We start from the raw sequence: 17,778 nt of genomic DNA on the forward strand, positions 1-17,778 counted from the left end.
ACTTGCTAGTTCAGCAAATTTACATGAATTTGAATTGCATTCTAACTGACTTGCCATTGCCTGAAAATAGCTTGCCATTGCCCGAAGTTGTCTATCACACAATAACGTGAAAGCCCATGATTGCGTTCAGACTGACTTCCCATTGCCCGAAATTGCACGTGGTAGTTTATCACACAATAATGTTAAACTCCATGATTACGTTCGGATTGCCATTGGATTATACTTCCAGTTTCCCTTGTCTGAGAAACTCCTTGATTGCCTTTTGCTGCTTTTTGGGGAAAGCTCCTTTGACAAGATCTCAAGGTACAGGCAAGGTGTTGTGGAAATAATGACACTGTATGGCCACATTTATCTCTCAATGTCTTACACTTAGGATGCTGAATCTGGAAATTAATAAATATTTCCTATTTGTGTAATATTTCAACACAAGTCACATATTCTGATCTGTTATTTTGTGTGTGTGTGTGTGTGTGTACACAAACCTTCAAATCACCTTATAGTGACCCCATGAAATTCATAGGAATACTTTTCTTAGGAAACAAATACTCAGAGGCAGTCTGTCACAGCCTTCCTCTGAAATATAGATTGTATACCTAAACTGCTAAATGCTTTTAGTTTGTTTTTTTTAAATTCTAACATTTGCAGGATACAAAAGACCAGACTTTTAAAACATGTAATTACTCCAAAATCATTCTCCTGTTTGGGTTATATATTATTTATTACTCTTCTATGTGTAATACAGAGATCATATGCAGTGCATTACAGTAATGTGATATTTTGCAATGTTATGTTCTACTGACAAATTAAAACCTCCAGTAATCTCTTTTCCCCTTCTTTTCCATTCTTTTTTATACATAAACAGTTTAAAAGTTAATGAACTCTGTGTTTACGTCTAGTTTGTTCTGCAGTTAAATTGATATTCTAACAGCCAAGCTATACAATAAGGTAGGTTATGCATTTGTGTATTTCATTCCCCTCCCCCAATAGAAAATAAACCAGCCACTGGGCCCTACTTTCTATTGAGACTACCATGTGTAAGGCTGGAAATTAACTCCTTTATTTCATATCAGTTTCCTGATGAAAACTGCACATGACATTATGATTTCACACAAGGAAGATGTTATAGGGGGAAAAAATAGCAATTTTGCTTTCAGGGCAAATGGCAATTTGTGAGGAAAAATGATCTTCAGTCACTTTGTTTGCAATGTAAGTATAGTATAGAAATATTACTATGTATTTAATGCATTACCCTAAGGGAAAAAAGCCATTAGCAATAGATAAAAGGATACTGCAACATTTAGCACAGATTAAAATTCTAGAACACTGTCAATAATGGCTAACCCTCAGCTCTCATTTTGAAAACATCAGACATGTGTGGCAAACACATCACATTTGTGTCAGTTATTATTGTAGTAAACAAAAAATGACTTTCCTTTTTAAACTGTTATTGTTCAAAATTGTTTCAACTTGTTTACAATTTCAAAAGAAAACAATTTAAATATCAGACTACACATTTTAAATTGGCTATCATTGGGGAGGATTTAATTTCATAGCTACTATAAGCTAAATCAAAATAATTAACCAATGTGGATCGTAGTGTTATAATTAATGGTAAAGTGCTTGCAATTATGAAGAAATAAATTATTTTCCACCTGAAAAACTTTGTTTATTCCAAGAAAAATGACTGCTTTGACTCAAATAATCATAATGTGGAAAATTGTGAAAGTCTGCCAGTTTATATATAACTCACTGATGCTTTCTATAAGATAAATTAGACCAACTTGATACCATGGTAAGACATGGAAGATTCCATGGTATCCCTTATAACGAACGAATTTGTATTTGTGGGGATCATGAAATTGAGGATGTAGCACACATTTTGTTTAGATGTAATTTGTACCAAGTAGAAAGGGATCAATATCTTCATCCCTATATTAAACGAACAATATACTGGGATACCCACATCAGAACATCATACTTTATGAGTGGTCAAGATTCAAAAATCTCTATTGCCACAGCTCGGTTCCTTCATAAAGCATCGCTGTTGAGATCTAGATATGTTGGAATGATTGGTGTTAATTGTAAGGGGGATGAACAGATTTGATGTATGTCGACGGATATTTTATGTTACTTCTGCCTCCCATTTCAATTCCAATTTTAATTCTGTTTTATTCCCTATGGTAACTATCTTACATACTACTGTTTAATTGTTAACTATTTTATTTTATCTGTTTACTAGTATATCCTTTAGCACATATTGTATATCTTTTAGATATATATAAGCTGTAGACAAGTAGTGCATGTTCTGGTTCTAGTGCACGCTTAGGTTATGCATATGTATTTATATTGTATGGAGGTTTATTGCACCTAGTGCACTGTATTTACATTTTATATATAGCTGTGTGATACTGCTTTTTATTATGTTACTAGTATTTTGAAACGGCCCTTGGGCTACTCAATAAATTGTATTTGTATTGTTTTGTATTTGTATAAATTAGACATGTTCACTGCATAAACAGTACATTAGACAACACTGAGGCACTGTGAACAACAATACAGTTTTGAAAGTGTTGCCTCTGCATTGTTCAAATGCATCTTCATTTTGTTCTCTTTTTACTTCAGTATCAGAAAGCTCTTCCTCCTAGAATTTCCTAGATCTCAGGCTGCCACTGATGTAATTCAAAATGTGGCCCCTAATTTCAAGTATTATTCCTACGGGGGAATATCTCCCTCTAAAATGCAAATAAAATATTCCAAGTTGAGTACAGTATTCCTTATCCAGAATTCCAAAATCCAAAATACTCCAAAATGTAAAACTGTCCACATGGGTGGCTGAGACAGTGAAGAGCTTGCTTTCTGATGGTTCAGCTGACACAAATTTTGTTTCATGTACAAAATTATTTTTAAAATATTATATATAAAATTACTTTCAGACTACCTGTATTCAAAACACACATGAATTTCATGTGTAAACATCATCTCCAAAATATCACATTATGGATATGCAGATATTCAAAACTTTTTAAAAAGAACACACTGAAATCCAAACCATTTCTGATCCCAAGCATTTTGGAAGAGTCTCTAAAATCCCCTATGGTTGAGCAACAGGGCATAAAGGCATTTGTCACTTTGGGCCATAATTAATACATGTACATCTCATGCTGCCACATATAGTTATAACTGGATGTTACGCCCCCCAGAATTTGAAGAAGTTTAAATGAAGGGAACTACAAGTAGATTCAGACACCAGACAAGAAACTGTAGAATAGGAATCATCCTACTGGGCTTAGGGAAATGAGGTTTGCAAGCTACATCCTTTCAAGTGTAATTAACTCTCATAGATAATTAGAGAGTGCTAATTTGATTTTAGGTCCTTTGCCAATCAATCAACATGTTTTAAATGAAAAGAAACAATTGTGTAATATTTGCGGGGGCGGGGGATGTAACCCTGTTTCAAATCAATATTAAAAAGTTGACATTGTTAGTTTGTACATCATTCTAGATTTCACTACAATATTACTTGGAATATCTGTAATATTTGTTTTCCTTCTTTGACAGCACCAAATAGAAACTGACCAAACTCTTTCAAAAGAAAAAAAGAAAGACAAGGACACCCTGCAAGGCTATTTGGCTTTCAATTTATTTATTGTGACAATCGTGAGACTTTATGCTATTGTTGTTTGTCAAATCAGTATCATCTATCTAGTTGTTTACACTCTATGAGTCTGTGTCAATGGGCTTATTTTAGTTTAAGTTTTGATTAACTTCCTGCTTGCTGTGCCTCCACACTCACAAAGCCAATTATTTGACAGGTATAATCTCATTTTTCCCATTATTTTCTTTGAAGACCATCAAACTGACACTTGAAAATTCCATGCATGGGCACTTGAATTATTTGAGCGAAGCCTTTATACCCCCCCAGCTCTGTTTATGCAGGAAATGTGTACCAGTGTCTATCCAACATAATTTTAATTGGCAATTACAGTTCTGTAAAGAAAATTATTTTGTTAAATTGGGTGGAAACTCTCTCCAATAAAAGCCAAATGGCTCCCTAAATAAATGCATCCCAGCAGTTTAATTTCCCTTCTTTGATTCTTCTTTGCTAGATTGAAAACAAATAACCCCTTTACATATATAGGAAGACAAGGGCATCAGAGTTAAGCATATTAATTTTTTAAGGAAAAAAATAACATTTTCCTCCCTCTTTATGCTATCTTTGATGTTGCTCCCTCCCCACTTATAAAATATTGCCCTGTTCAGCAAATATTTTTTGCCGGCTGGTGGCCAACTTTAAGAAAAAAACTGGTATTAAAGGTTTGGGATCTCAGATTTTTTCAACTTTGCCCCCAAGTTGACAGTACTGTGCAATGAGCAGTCAAAAATCTTCTGAGGTCAGCATTTTATTCATTTTCCTCCAGTAGATGAATACTGAACAATACATTATTGGCTAGTAAGGTACAAAATTTAAAAAGCATAGACTGATTTTTGATACTCACTGCCCCTGGATAAAATTCTATTCTTATTCTCATACAGTCTTGAGCCTAGCATTGTCTTCAGAGGACGTTGTCTAGATGCTCTCATTTAATGGTAAGATGTACGTTGCTATTCAAAAGAACTTTCCCCAATATAGAATGACTTCTGCAGTGACACTTGTCATGCATCTAGCTTGTGGTATTTTCAGTGTCATGGAGATTTTTTTATTTTGCCAAGTTTTTAGTCCTTAACTTTTTTTAAAAAAAGTTTGTTATTTTTTGTGTTGCTTTTTTTTTATTTTTGCAGGAATTTTCCTATTTTTGATTTTACAGTCGTTTACATCATTTTTTTTACTCAAAAGTAGTATCTACTGTGAAAGAGTTTTAGCTCTTAGATGTTAAAATGCATGTTTAAAAAAATAACAAAGAAGCAAACATTCCATTTCAGCTAACTCAAGGCAGGAAATTAGGTAGCCTTCTCAATGTTGCAAGTATCAAAAACCATAGACATGATGGCAAATGTTGGGAGTTATAGACCAACAATATTTGTAGAGCCACAATTCCTACACTTGCAATAATGGAATCTTTAACCTCAGTCCTTTGCTCAGTGACTAGCAGTGATGTGAAGGCAATGTTACATTTTTTTTCTTTAGCTTGATCTGTGAACACTCTTTAAGCCACATCAAGGTAAGTAAGAAAGCTTTTCCTCCAATTCACTGTGTTGCAATACATGAGCAAAGGCCAAAAAACAGAAGGGCCAAAAGTTGTGGCTTCCAGCAGCTTTAGAGGAATAGTATCCAGATGATGCATGTTCCTGGGGAAGCCTGAAGCTGCTCTGAAGCTGCCTAAGGAGCGAAGGTGCACTCCTTGCCAGTGGCCTGTTTGGGACTGCAGCACTGGCCCACTTTCAGAGCAGGCCATTCGGTCACCACAGTGCCTGGACAACTGTGGTTGAAGCAGCCAAAGGCCACTCGAAGCCACCTGTCTGCTTCACCCCTAAGTCACTGAAATTAACCAAGAGTCTCAGTGAACTACAAACATTTAAATGTAGATAAACAGCATAGCTAATGGCTTTGGATGTTTGTGTAAAAGAAAATGCAGCCATCAGAGACGTCCAGGACAAACTATCAGTACAAATTTATTTGTTCTTCCCACTCCCCTAAATTTTGGACATAATTCCCTTTTGTTTCACAGATAACCTACTGAAATTAAGGAGACTAAGCTTGCGTGGATTGTATCTTTAGTTTTTATGGGAGAGGAAATCTGTGACTTAAAATATTTGCAAAAAACTTTTAAAAACCCTGTAAACATTGTCCGTAGGCATTGCTGCTAAACAAACAAACAAACAAAACAAGGTCAGGTGAAGTGATACTTTTTGGAATTACCATTTCTACCCTGCACTGTAATGTGTAAGAAAAGTTTATATTGAGTGGTTCTGGCAAAAACTTGCTTTGGGCAAATATCCCTGGGGGAAAAATACAATCAATTTACAGATACTCATTTCCCCCTGCAGCAACACTGAAAATCAGTGTTAATTGTTAATTAAAACTCCTGATTGCTTCAATTCTTATAATCAATCCAATGGCAGAATATATATTGTGCATATGTTACTCTTTGTACTTGAAAGCTGGTAGGGTTTCAGAGTAGCCTAAGAATCCTGATGGCACCAGATCATGTCTGAGTCTTGGAAGCTAAGGAGGGTCAGTCTTGGTAAGTACTTGAATAGAAGACCACTAATGAATACTAGTGGATGTATGCCTTAGGAAACCCTGTGAAATTCATGGAGTCACCTTAATTTGACAGGCAACTTGAAGGCACATATGCACATACACAGGGTTTCAGATTGACTGTGCAGCCACAAACTATTCTAATATTTAGGGATAGAAATAATATTTGAACCCCCCCCCCAAAAAAAAGTAGTAGTTGGAAAACATGGTTTTTGAGTGTTGACAAAGCCTGATGAGAAGAATCCTGGACTGAGAGGACTCTTTCACAGTTCAGGACTTTTGCACATGGTGGCTTTGAAAATAAATGACATTTTCTGCATAGGAAACAGCATTTTCTGTGTGGAAAATAATATTGTAATACAGCTATATTAATTCCTGCACATAAAATGCTGTAATTGGAGATTTATCTACATAAAATCTACAAATGGTTTATTTGCATAGAAACCAGCATTTTGTGCACAAGAATTATTATTTCTGCATATTATTTACACACACACATCATATTATTTTCCATGCAAAAAATGCTGCTTTCAGCAAAAAATAAAAATAAAATAAAATAAAAATAAAGCAACCACCTGTGAATTTTCTGCTGAATAAGTACCAAACTGCAAACAGCCTTCAAAAACTGCATGTTTTTTGAAGGCTTTCTTGCTTTAGAAAGAAAAATGCTGATATTATACGTTGTTGCCTTCAAGCAGAAACTTAGTAAAGAATTACATCTCTATCTATAATTAAAATACCAGTCTGTAATAAAGTTATTGTTCGTTTATGTTGTTTTGTTTACTTTCCTTAATGTAGCCCCAACAATTATTTATTCATTTTTAAACAAGGTTTCTTATGAAAATCTTCATTCTCAAAGCACATATTTTCACATTACATTTATCAGCTATATATTCTGTGTTGTAGCAGATCCTGTGTGGTGTAGTGGTTTGAGCATTGGACTATGACCAGAGAACAAGGTTTGAATCCCCTCTCAGCCATGAAACCCTCTGGGTTACCTTGGGCAAGTCACACACTCTCAGCCTCAGAGGATAGCAATGGCAAACTCCCTCTGAAGAAATTTGCCAAGGAAACTCTGTGACAGATTCACTTTAGGGTTTCTAAAAGTCAGAAATGACTTGAAGGCACACAACAACAACAACAACAACAACAACAACAACAATCGGTGTTGGGCAAGTGTGTGACAGTATGGGACAGTCACTCCAAACAGAAGACTTTTGCTGTCTAATCACCAGATTGAAGCTGAATAACTACACAGCAAAAGTGCAGCAGAATCTGAAATCTGATGTTCTTTTCCATGTGATAACAAAGAGGAGGTATCATGTGGTCCTGTAAAGAGGACACCTAGGCTAGAATAGACTCCCAGTCTTCTTTGCCTGTCCTTTTTGTTATGCTTACCTTGCCTTTTAAGAAAGAGTGAGGCTAAAGAGGCAGCTTGATCTGTATAATCAAATAAATTAATGAAAGGGTACAATTTGAGTTGGTTCTGTCTCTATTGACACTCACTTACAATTCACTTGTTCACAGAGACTGATTGAACATCCAAAGCATTTTGTTCTCTGTATGTGGCTTTGGCTTTTAACAGCCAGCAAATGTATTTGTGCAGCAAGCTTATTCTGGCTGGAGTAAATCTCACAATAGAACCATGGGCACATCTGTAAGTGTGTACAATGAATTAAATTGGATTAAGCTCACTCGGAGAGGGAAATCACCCTCAGTTCTTGAAGGAAAGAAATGGCAAGGGAAGATATTTGAGGTTCTAAGCAATGACATCCATTATATGAATTGCAAACCAAGATGCTTTCTTTCAGCCATAGTATGTGTCATTCTCTCTCTCCTCTGAACTGTTTTCCCCACTAATGCTGCATTATACCTGGCATCTTTCATTTTCATTATTCAGACTACCTATCTTTCATTAATCTCATAAGTAAAGTCACACATATTGAGTTAGTCATCATTTTTAGTTACAGAAGGGAAGAGAAACTGGTCTTGAGTTTTCCATTTCTCTTCTAATTAGAAAGAAATGGAGAGTATATCCTCCAAAGTATTATATTCTTGCAGGCCTTATGAAAGCAGGCAGAGCTGTTTGTAAAAAGTTATAAAATCCTTTTATTGTAAGTGTAAAATGCTGCTGACTGCCATATATATTTTTGTTACATACAGGATCTTTCACAAAGTCAGTCTGCTTCTCCTCACAGACTGCAATGAATGAACCAGTAAAAGAGATTAAAGAATAGGTTTTTGGTGGGTTTTTTGGGCTATGTTCTGGAAAAGTTTATTCCTGATGTTTCACCAGCATCTGCGGCTGACATCTTCAGAGAATGTATTGAAGAATGTACAGGTAAGGAGTAAAGGGCCTATGTGACTAATACTTGGATTTAGTAATAGCAGCAGTTTCTACAAAGTGATGCAGCACATTAGTATACAGTGGTGCCTCGGGTTACGAAATTAATTCGTTCCGCGGCCGCTTTCGTAACCTGAAAAGCCTTCGTAAGCCGAATTGCCATAGGCGCTAATGGGGAAAAGCCGCGATTCCGTGCGAAAAAGCCGAAAAAAGCACCAAAAGTTTTTTCGTAACCCGAAAAAACATTAGTAACCCGGAACAATGATTCCCTATGGGATTTTTTCGTATCCCGAAAATTTCGTAACCTGGGTATTTCGTATCCCGAGGTACCACTGTATATGGAGACAGTGCAATGATACAATTAGTACCCTCAGTTAATAAGATTCAATACTTCTCTTAGCTCTGCCACAAGTGTACAAGCCGCCATCTTGCTACAGCATAGCTGTGATCCTGTTTGCTTATTACATTGACAGCAATTGCTGCTTCCTGCACAGGCAAAGGTGTTTTGGGTAACATGATAGAAGCTCACTCTGTGGCTGTTCATCATACCAACCTCAAACATCTTAAGGGCTTCTCAGTAACTATGCCAGCCATTCCAGCATGCACAAGACACCCATTCCTTAGAAAGTCGAGCAAGTCACCTCTGACCTCTCTCAAAAACCAGGCTTCAGTCCATATCACCTTTCAAGCACAGCAGTCATATTGTTATGAAACTTAGTAATATGTGTGCGTGTTATATGCCATCAAGTCATTTCTGATTTAGGGCAACTCTAAGTCGAATCTATCATGGGGTTTTCTTGGCAAGATTTTTTCAGAGGATGTTTGGCATTGCTTCACCTGAGGATGAGAGCATGTAAAGCATCATCATCATGTCACACAGTGGATTTCATGGTTCAGTGGGGAATTGAAACTGTATCTGGAAATAAGGGTATGATTCTCCAGAGTCATAGTCCAACTTTCAAACTACTATGTCATGCTGGCTCTGAACCACTGTTGTTGTTTCGTGCCTCCAAGTCATTTTTGACTTGTGATGATCCTAAGGGTATCATAAGGTTTTCTTGGCAAGTGGGTTTGACACTGCTATTCTCTGAGGCTGAGAGGTCACCCAGTGGGTTTTTATACTTGAGTAGAGAATCAAACCCTAATTTCCAGAGTCACAGTCCAATGCCTACACCATTACAGCACACTGTCTGCATAATACATGGTGATAATTGATTGTGAACATTCTGCCAGAACTTCAGCTTTGCAAACAACCTCAGTGGCACTATAGACACCTATCTGTACTGAACACTGCACTAGCATTAGCAGTGTGCTGCATTAGCATTCTTGTGGCTAACAAAGTGTATGATCATGTGGGTCTTAATATGAGTTAACTAAAAATTACAACACAGCTGTCACATACTGAGAAAGGGATGCAAATATTCAACTATTTCTTTCTTGCAAGTGAGGATGAATAACATCCACCATTTTCTTCCTGCTGTGACCTGGCTTATCAACTATTGGAAAAAGTAGTTTTCAGCCAGGAATTGAATAACTATTAACCATCTTTTCATCCTTAGGTTATGATACCCTTAATAAAAGGCCTCCAGTAGAAGTCATGAAAGGCTGAAAATAGTACACACATTCTGTTTAAGGGACAGTTGCAGTATTTTTGTGCTAAATGGAAGTTCCTTTCAACTGGCTCATTGCACTTGACACAGATATATTCCTTAGCATCCAGCAGCCAGGTATTTTCTAAGTGACCCTCATAGGCCTTGCCAAAGAGGGTAGTTATTTATGCCATTCTGCAAATTCATTACTGAACTTGTATACCCCCCTGACATAATGCTATCATTTAATGGAACTTCACTGCTGTTTGTTTTTTAAGGCTTAGAAGAAGCTATGTAATTTGTGGCTGGTGTCATCTAGAAATGGGTGAGAAATACTGTCACTGTGGACAGGCCATTAACTTTATTTCTAGCCCAGTTTCAGAAGCAGGAAGGAGGCTAAGGTTTTCCAAGTATATACACAACTCTCTTACTGCTTATGTCTCTGGGAAATGATATAATGATAAAGCCAGCTGAGACACCACAAACATAAGTGAACAGGCACCTTTCATAAATATTAATTATTAGACATCCACACCTGGATGGTACCCATGTATATATACAACATTTATGTTTTCTGGTTAAAAACACCTTTGTTAGCCTCAATTACAATTTAGGAGAGCCTGGAAAATGTACATTTGGACTACAAGTCCCAGAATATTCCCGCCATCCTGGCAACTGCCAGGCAAGGGGATTGTGGATATTAAAGTTAAAAAGGTAACTTTCCCAAGCTCTAGATTTCATTTTATTTTTAAAACACTGCTAAATTTTGTTTTAATATGCTAATTAACCATTTTTTACTTTGAAGATGTATTTACAATTTGCAGTCTAATCCTTTGTTGACATTTTAAAAAACTGGTTCCTTAATAAAGCCCTCATAAGAGTTTTGAAAAAGTCATAATGATTTGTCTGCCAACATTCTCCTACTCCTTGTGGATAAGCTGAAAACTGGGACGGCGCTCCTCCAGCATTCCTGGCAGTATGGACCATAGGCTTGCTCTTATTTATCATTTTAATAAACTTTATGGCTTGGAAAGATAAGCTGAAATTTATTGAATGAAGGAGGAAAAATGAAAGATAAGCTAATTTTCCTATTGTTTTTCTTATTATTTGTTTACTTTCTACTACTAATATCACTTCTTTAACTACCACCATAACACCACCATTTCTAAACTACTAAATACTACTAAAGGAGGGGCGAATGTACATTTAATTGAAAAAAAATGATATTTAGTTTTTGCACTGCCTTTCACTTCACTATTGAATAATAAATTGATTAGCACTGAGTTCTGCAAAGTAATTTATTACAGTATATTTGAGACCAGGAGAAACAAGAATATCATAAAACTGCTTTACAAGTCACATATAAACTTCTTAGCAATTTAGGGATACAGAAGAAAAGGTTGCAACAATTCAGTGTGGCAGTCAAATTTTCTTGGTATGGTACTTCTTTAAAACATATAAATACCTTAATTTGGCAGGAAAAAAGTGTCTTTGTTGCCAAATGTACAGAATGTTTTGGGATTTCTCCACCTCTTACATTCTTTGTCTTGTTTTTGGTCTTGTTTGCAAAAATATTAATACATTTTGAGAGAGATCCAAAAAACCCCCGAATGAGAATCAGTCTTTTATTGCATTCTCCCAGCCAGAATTCCACTTGAAACACAACCCATTTCACATGGAGGGGATGAATTTTGCCCTTTTCTTCAATAGCCTATTTGCATAATTTTATCTCTTTCATCTTTGTCATTTTGCAAAAAAGACTATTCTTATAAATATTGCACATTCTCCTTTATATCCATGATATTATTATCCATCAAAAAGAGAGGATAGTTTAGGAGTATCTTTGGGGGGTTCCTCTAAAATATGAATGGGCTCATCGTATGCACATTATTCTGAACCACAGGGTAAGTGTATAACCATTTTCAAAAAGTTCTCAATCTTGACAAGCAATCAGTTCTTACAGATAAAGTACTATAGAAGGAAGCCTTTAATTAATAAGCCTCAAACTGGGAGGCTTCATCTAATACTGACATTGCAAAATTGATTTGAAATATAATAGGCTTTTAAATGACTCAGGCAGTTTGCCCTGTTTGAAAATGTACTCACTAAAAACACAGAAGAGAAACAAGTCTTAAAACCTCATGACCTTTCCAGCCACTGAGTCACTGCTGCATCTTATTAGATTCCACAAGCACAGATGGTAAAGTTTGTTGAGCTTCTTTATCAAAATTTGCAGACATTTGCTTGCAAATACTTACATGTATTAAGGCTTTCAAAGATGTTCAGGCAGTGTAAGCCAGCATCTACCATTGAAACCTGTTTTAAACCTGAGCATGTACAAGCATGCCATACATACATGGTGAGTCAGGCCCTCCATCTAGTATGAAACCTTCACTGTCAACATGTCTGTGTTTAAGAATCATTTTTGAGGTTAAAGGAAAGAGCAGCATCTATGTTACTACAATAGCATCCTACCTTTAAAATATTAGTAGTAATGTTGTAGTAAGTCTGACAAAGTAGACTTATGCCGGAAACAGATGCATAAAAAGCCACTTTCTGCACAGCTTGGGGATGTGGCGTTTAGATGATGCACAACCCCAAACCGTACAGAAGCCATGTTAAGGTTGCTCCTGGGCCACCTAAGGCAGCCCACACTCAGCGCCAAAAGGAGCAGATCTTTTCCACTTCTTGCCACAGTCCATTTGGGACTACTGAAGGGGCCAGCATCAGACCACGGCATCTGGTTACCCAGGTCCTGTGATGCTCTGGGCAGAAACGGCCTCTGGCCAGTGGCCATTCCTTCCTGCCCATCTATTCCGCCCTTAAGTCTATGAAAGCTTAAGCTTCATCTTTCAGAGACTTTAGGAACCATACAAGTCAGTGCCCAGGGCGCAGAGCTGGAATCCCGAATCACCATGTTCTGAGTTCTCCCTTCCAAGGAGGACTGTAATTACCATAGTACAGTATCTCCAAGTCCCATCCTAGACAGGAGGCACAGAAGGATATTGTGGTTGATGGTACTGAAAAATTCTGAGAGGTCTAACAGAATCAATAGAGACCCATATGTAGTCCATCCAACAAGGCAACTAAAGATGTCTCTATGCCACAACCAGGTCTGAAACCAGATTTAAAAGGATCTAGATAATCTGTTTCATTCAGGAACCTCTGGAGTTGAGAGGCCACCACATGCTCCTGAACCTTGACTCCAAAAAGGAATGTTGAAGACTGGCTGGTAGTTCTGTAATGCTGTTCGGCTAAGGGAGGTTTTTTTCCAGTAAAGACTGCTCCACTGTCCTGGACTGCGGCCAGCACACACACAAACCAATGCTGATAGTGATGGCTCAGCAAGAAAGGAGCTGGGAAACATCTACAGACCTTTCTGTTAGTCCAAGAGAAGCAAGTCACAAACAAAGCCAAGATCAGGATACTAGAGTTAATAATAATAATAGTAATAAAATGTTATTTATATACCGCTTTTCCAACAGATCAAAGCGGTTTACAAAGATGTATAAACAATGACATAAATAATTACATTAGCAAATACACAACTAAAATTCAACCCCTTACCTTAACTACTGTTAAATTAATCAAAATACAGTTAAATTAAGAATATTAAAGTCTGTTAATAAATACTCCCAACCCAGTATCAAATATACAAATACAAGAACAGCAGCAAAAAACTCATTACAATACAATAAAATATAAAACAGATAACAATTAAGGCAATACTATTAAATATTATCAAATACTATCAGACAATGCTATCTGATTCTAACAACCACCTTGTACGACTATATCCTCCAGCTGTTATAATATTAGTTCATGTTGACTTGGAGGCTTCACCGGTGAGCTGGCTGTGATGGGTGCCACTCCCACCAGTCCCTGCCTCCTCACAGCTGCACATGATGTTGCTGGCGCTGGAGTGCTCTTGTGTCCTGGCTGGCTTGGAGGCTTCACTGGTGAGCCGGCTTTGAGGGGTGCCACTCTCACTGGTCCCCGCCTCCTCACAGCTGTGCATGGTGGTGCTGGTGCTGCTGCTGGCACTGGGCCGTCTGGGGATGCAGCTAGCAAGGTGGTTTAAAGGAGCCACTCTCACCTGGCCCCTCTCCCTCCTCAGTCACCTCAGCTGCTCTGGTGCTGGGGCTGGCACTGGTCTTCTGAGCCAAAAATTCACGGAAGTCAGTTCAGTCCAAGGTCAGGGCAGCCAGAAGGTAGCAATAGTCCAGTTCGTTCCAAAGTTGTAGGTCCAAGACAAACAAGGGTTCAGAAAACAAGAAGCCAGTGCTGATAGCAATCACCAAGAAGGATTCTGCAATAATTGCTGGCAAAGGGTTGGCATTCCCCAGCTGCTTAAATGAGAGACGCCCTCCCTTGTGCCACCTGTGGCTTATCAGCAGCTTGCCTCTCTACAAGCCTCCTGGATCGACGCACACAAGAACTCTCAGCTCTTCTCTGCCTAAAGGAAAGAACCTCCAGGCTCGGTTCTTCCCCAGAGTCACCACTAGGCTGCTGAGCCTCAGGAGGGATCCCCACAGAGCTAGGACCTGGCTGAGCTTCAACCCCTGGGGCTGGGAGATCAGGGCTGGGGTCTGACAGGGCAGGATTAGGACCTGGTATAGCTTCCATCTCCTCCTGCACTTGAGGAGCCACGGCCTCCTCCGAGTCCTCCGAGCCCTGCTCTTGGCTGGGCATGACATCCACATCCTTTTTAAAGGCAGGATAGAATTCTTCCTTGCTGCAATTAGGCATCAGCCACTTCCCTTATCCCATCAGCCAGTCCCCTCTGGCTTTTATAAGACAGGAAGGGCACAGGTTTAGTATACATGCAGTAGCTCTCACCTCTCCAAATCCTGTCCACATCCTCAGCCTCCACAAATTGGAACATATCCAAGAGCACAGGAGAAGCCTAAGATTACCCTGCACTTGTATTAACCATGACATTCATGTTGGTTACCTATATTTTTAAAAGACAAAGAAAAGAAAATCCTACATAGTTATGTTGTCCTCCACCAGCACCTATCAGTGTAGATCAACACAATTTAAATATTTTATGACAAAAATAAGAAATAGAATTGAGTCTTAATTAGTCTTAATTGCATACATTAATTGCATACAAGGAACATATTCGGGCTGGAATACCTTCCACATATCCATATGAACAGTTGTTGGAAGATTTTTGCATTCTCTCTCTCCTTCCTTAGATAGATAGGGATTTCCTGCATGCAAACTATCCCCCCTCTCTCATTCAAACTAATCATGTGATTTAGGTCACTCCCCCTTTGGAACCAACACAGATTCTCTCTCAAGTTTTTCAACTTTCTTTGGAAAGATGGTGAGATAAATGTTTCTCCTCAACCTGAACTATTCACTAGCTAGATTAGGATATATACTTTTTATGTATACAGTGGTCCCTCCTCACGCGGGGAATCCGTTTCGGACCACCACCATCCCCGCTTAAGGGAAATTTCGCATATGCTCGAGCCCCATTAAAGATAATGGGGCTTGTGCCTGCAGTGACGTGCGGTATTGCTTTTCTGGTACACGGTGCCATTTCTTCCAGCACGGCTTCCAGCATATGCTGGAAGACGTGTAAGATGTGCCCGCGTATGATGCAGGTGCACTGTATATAGAATAAAGCCATTAGTAAAGTTTTATTTTAAACTACAAGCTATGTGTTTGTGATTTTTTGAGTCAGTCTCAGTTCTTAGGGAAGCATAGGAATGGGACAGACTACCCAAAAAGGGCGGCCTGCTCATGGCCTAATTCCCTCCGAAGGGAAAAGAACCTGGAAAACCCGGGTTCTTTTCGTGCCACAAAGCGGACGTAATGAGTACACCACTGGCACACTCATTACATAAGCGACACATGGTGATGTGCGGATGCCACACATCGCTTATGTCATAACTGCGGTGCCCACATGGACAGGACGCCACTGTTAGAGTGCTGCTGTGCCATGCTAGGGTTAGGGGCCGTGCTGTTGCCACGTGGTCCCTAAACCTAAAATTGGCACCAGCATGGCGCATTTGGGTCATCTGTTTCAGCCCATAGTTAGACAAAGGCACCTTTCTGCTACTCTGCTGTTTTAAAGCTAGACCTTAACAGGCTTGCCTTTGATATTTAAATATTTTTGTTTCCTTTACAAAGGCTGAAGCCTTAGGAAACTTAATTTACCCTACAATATCTTGCTTCCCCCTTCTTATTTTTCTCCCAAATACATAATTGACTATGCCAGGAGGAAACACCTCACAGCTAAAAGGTGAGGCATCAGATTGGCTGCCCATGGTAGTGTTGTGGTGAATTACAATGGGAGCACAAGCACTTTTTCCAACATCTGCCACCACTGCTGAGTAAATTAAGCACAATAGGAAACTGTAAGCTGTGGCATCAAGATGAGTTGCTATTAAGCCCATCAAGCCTTTGTGCTGGTACCAAGCCCATTGCAATTAAGACCTGAAATACTGAAGCAGTGTGTAATCCAAAATGATAAACTGAAAGAGTTCATTTCAGAGACCTTTCAGATTTTAAAATTCACCAGAAGTAAAAGTTGAATATTATGTCTTATCGACATTCTTTTTTATATATAAAATTATTAACTTTTTAATGAGCTTCCCATCTCTAAACAAGAAACTGTGTAGCTCAAAGGCAGATAGTAAATGTGCCGTTAGTATTCACTAGCTTTTGTTGATTTATGTAAACATTTCCTTGACTAAAAATTAAGCAAAGGATTTACTTTTTTTCACAAGAAACTTAATCACTGTCAATATGAATGGGTAAGATTCTGCAAAGGATTTAATATTTTGGCTTGTCTCCTTTTCAAGAAATCTCCAACTACAGGAACAGCTTACTTAAAATGAAATGTAATTAATATTTATAGTGTCTCTTTAATAATACAGATTTAATTCCATCACATGAAATCTCTCATGCATTTCTTGATATGTCTTCAAAACTAACCAGATTTGGTTAATATTTGAAGGCAAAAAGGGTGCTTGAAAATAATTAATGAAAACAAACAGAATTGTTCAAAGCATTTAATATGGCACCCTAGAGCTCATCTGTATGTAAAATGATAAAGTCTTCAATTTTGAAAAATGCAGTAACATTCTGCTTATGCTTATCCATATGCCAGGTCTTCCTGAACAGAACTTGATAGCAATGTTTGCAACAGCAGGGGGATGGACAGAATGCTCAGATGAAAGAGCTTGGCAGAAGCAGTCCAAGATGCATGTGTGCATGCCAACTGCAAGAGACTGCTATGAAACTGGAAGCATCTTGTAACAGTAAAAAGGAAAGAAGGGAAGAAAATCAAAAAGGTGGAAAGGATCACATGTCTGTACCTTGAAATGGAGTTCTATATGTCTCATATATCGCAGGTCCCAATATCCCAAAACCTACAATCACAAAAATCCACCATTACAAGAAAAAATGATATAAAAGCACTTTATGGCAGTTGGGTTACTTTTCAGATGTTGCTAATGAAAGTACTAAGATCAGGGGAAAGGACATTGTACAAAAGTGGCATGAAGAAAAAAAAATACATCTTCCAAGTTGAGTTACTGTTTGTTGCAAACAGTAAAAAGGACCAATATACTGGGCACACTTAGAAGAAGAAGAAGAAGAAGAAGAAGAAGAAGAAGAAGAAGAAGAAG

At 38.1% G+C, this 17,778-nt stretch overlaps 1 protein-coding gene across 2 annotated transcripts in view; it reads right to left on the reverse strand.

The window, feature by feature from the left end:
- The window catches only part of DOK6 (docking protein 6), a 299,546-nt gene that overhangs the window by 207,668 nt on the left and 74,100 nt on the right, over positions 1 to 17,778 (reverse strand). Inside the window, exon 2 of one of the 2 annotated variants that reach the window (XM_042463442.1) lies at positions 14,972 to 15,086. The exons of the other annotated variant lie outside the window; for it this stretch is intronic. Coding sequence (XP_042319376.1) covers positions 14,972 to 15,073 — 102 coding nt within the window. The 5' untranslated portion in view covers positions 15,074 to 15,086. The remainder of the gene's footprint in view (positions 1 to 14,971; positions 15,087 to 17,778) is intronic. 2 annotated transcript variants of the gene reach the window in all.

This window comes from Sceloporus undulatus, chromosome 4, assembly GCF_019175285.1.
Source record: "Sceloporus undulatus isolate JIND9_A2432 ecotype Alabama chromosome 4, SceUnd_v1.1, whole genome shotgun sequence".
NCBI lineage: Eukaryota > Metazoa > Chordata > Lepidosauria > Squamata > Phrynosomatidae > Sceloporus > Sceloporus undulatus.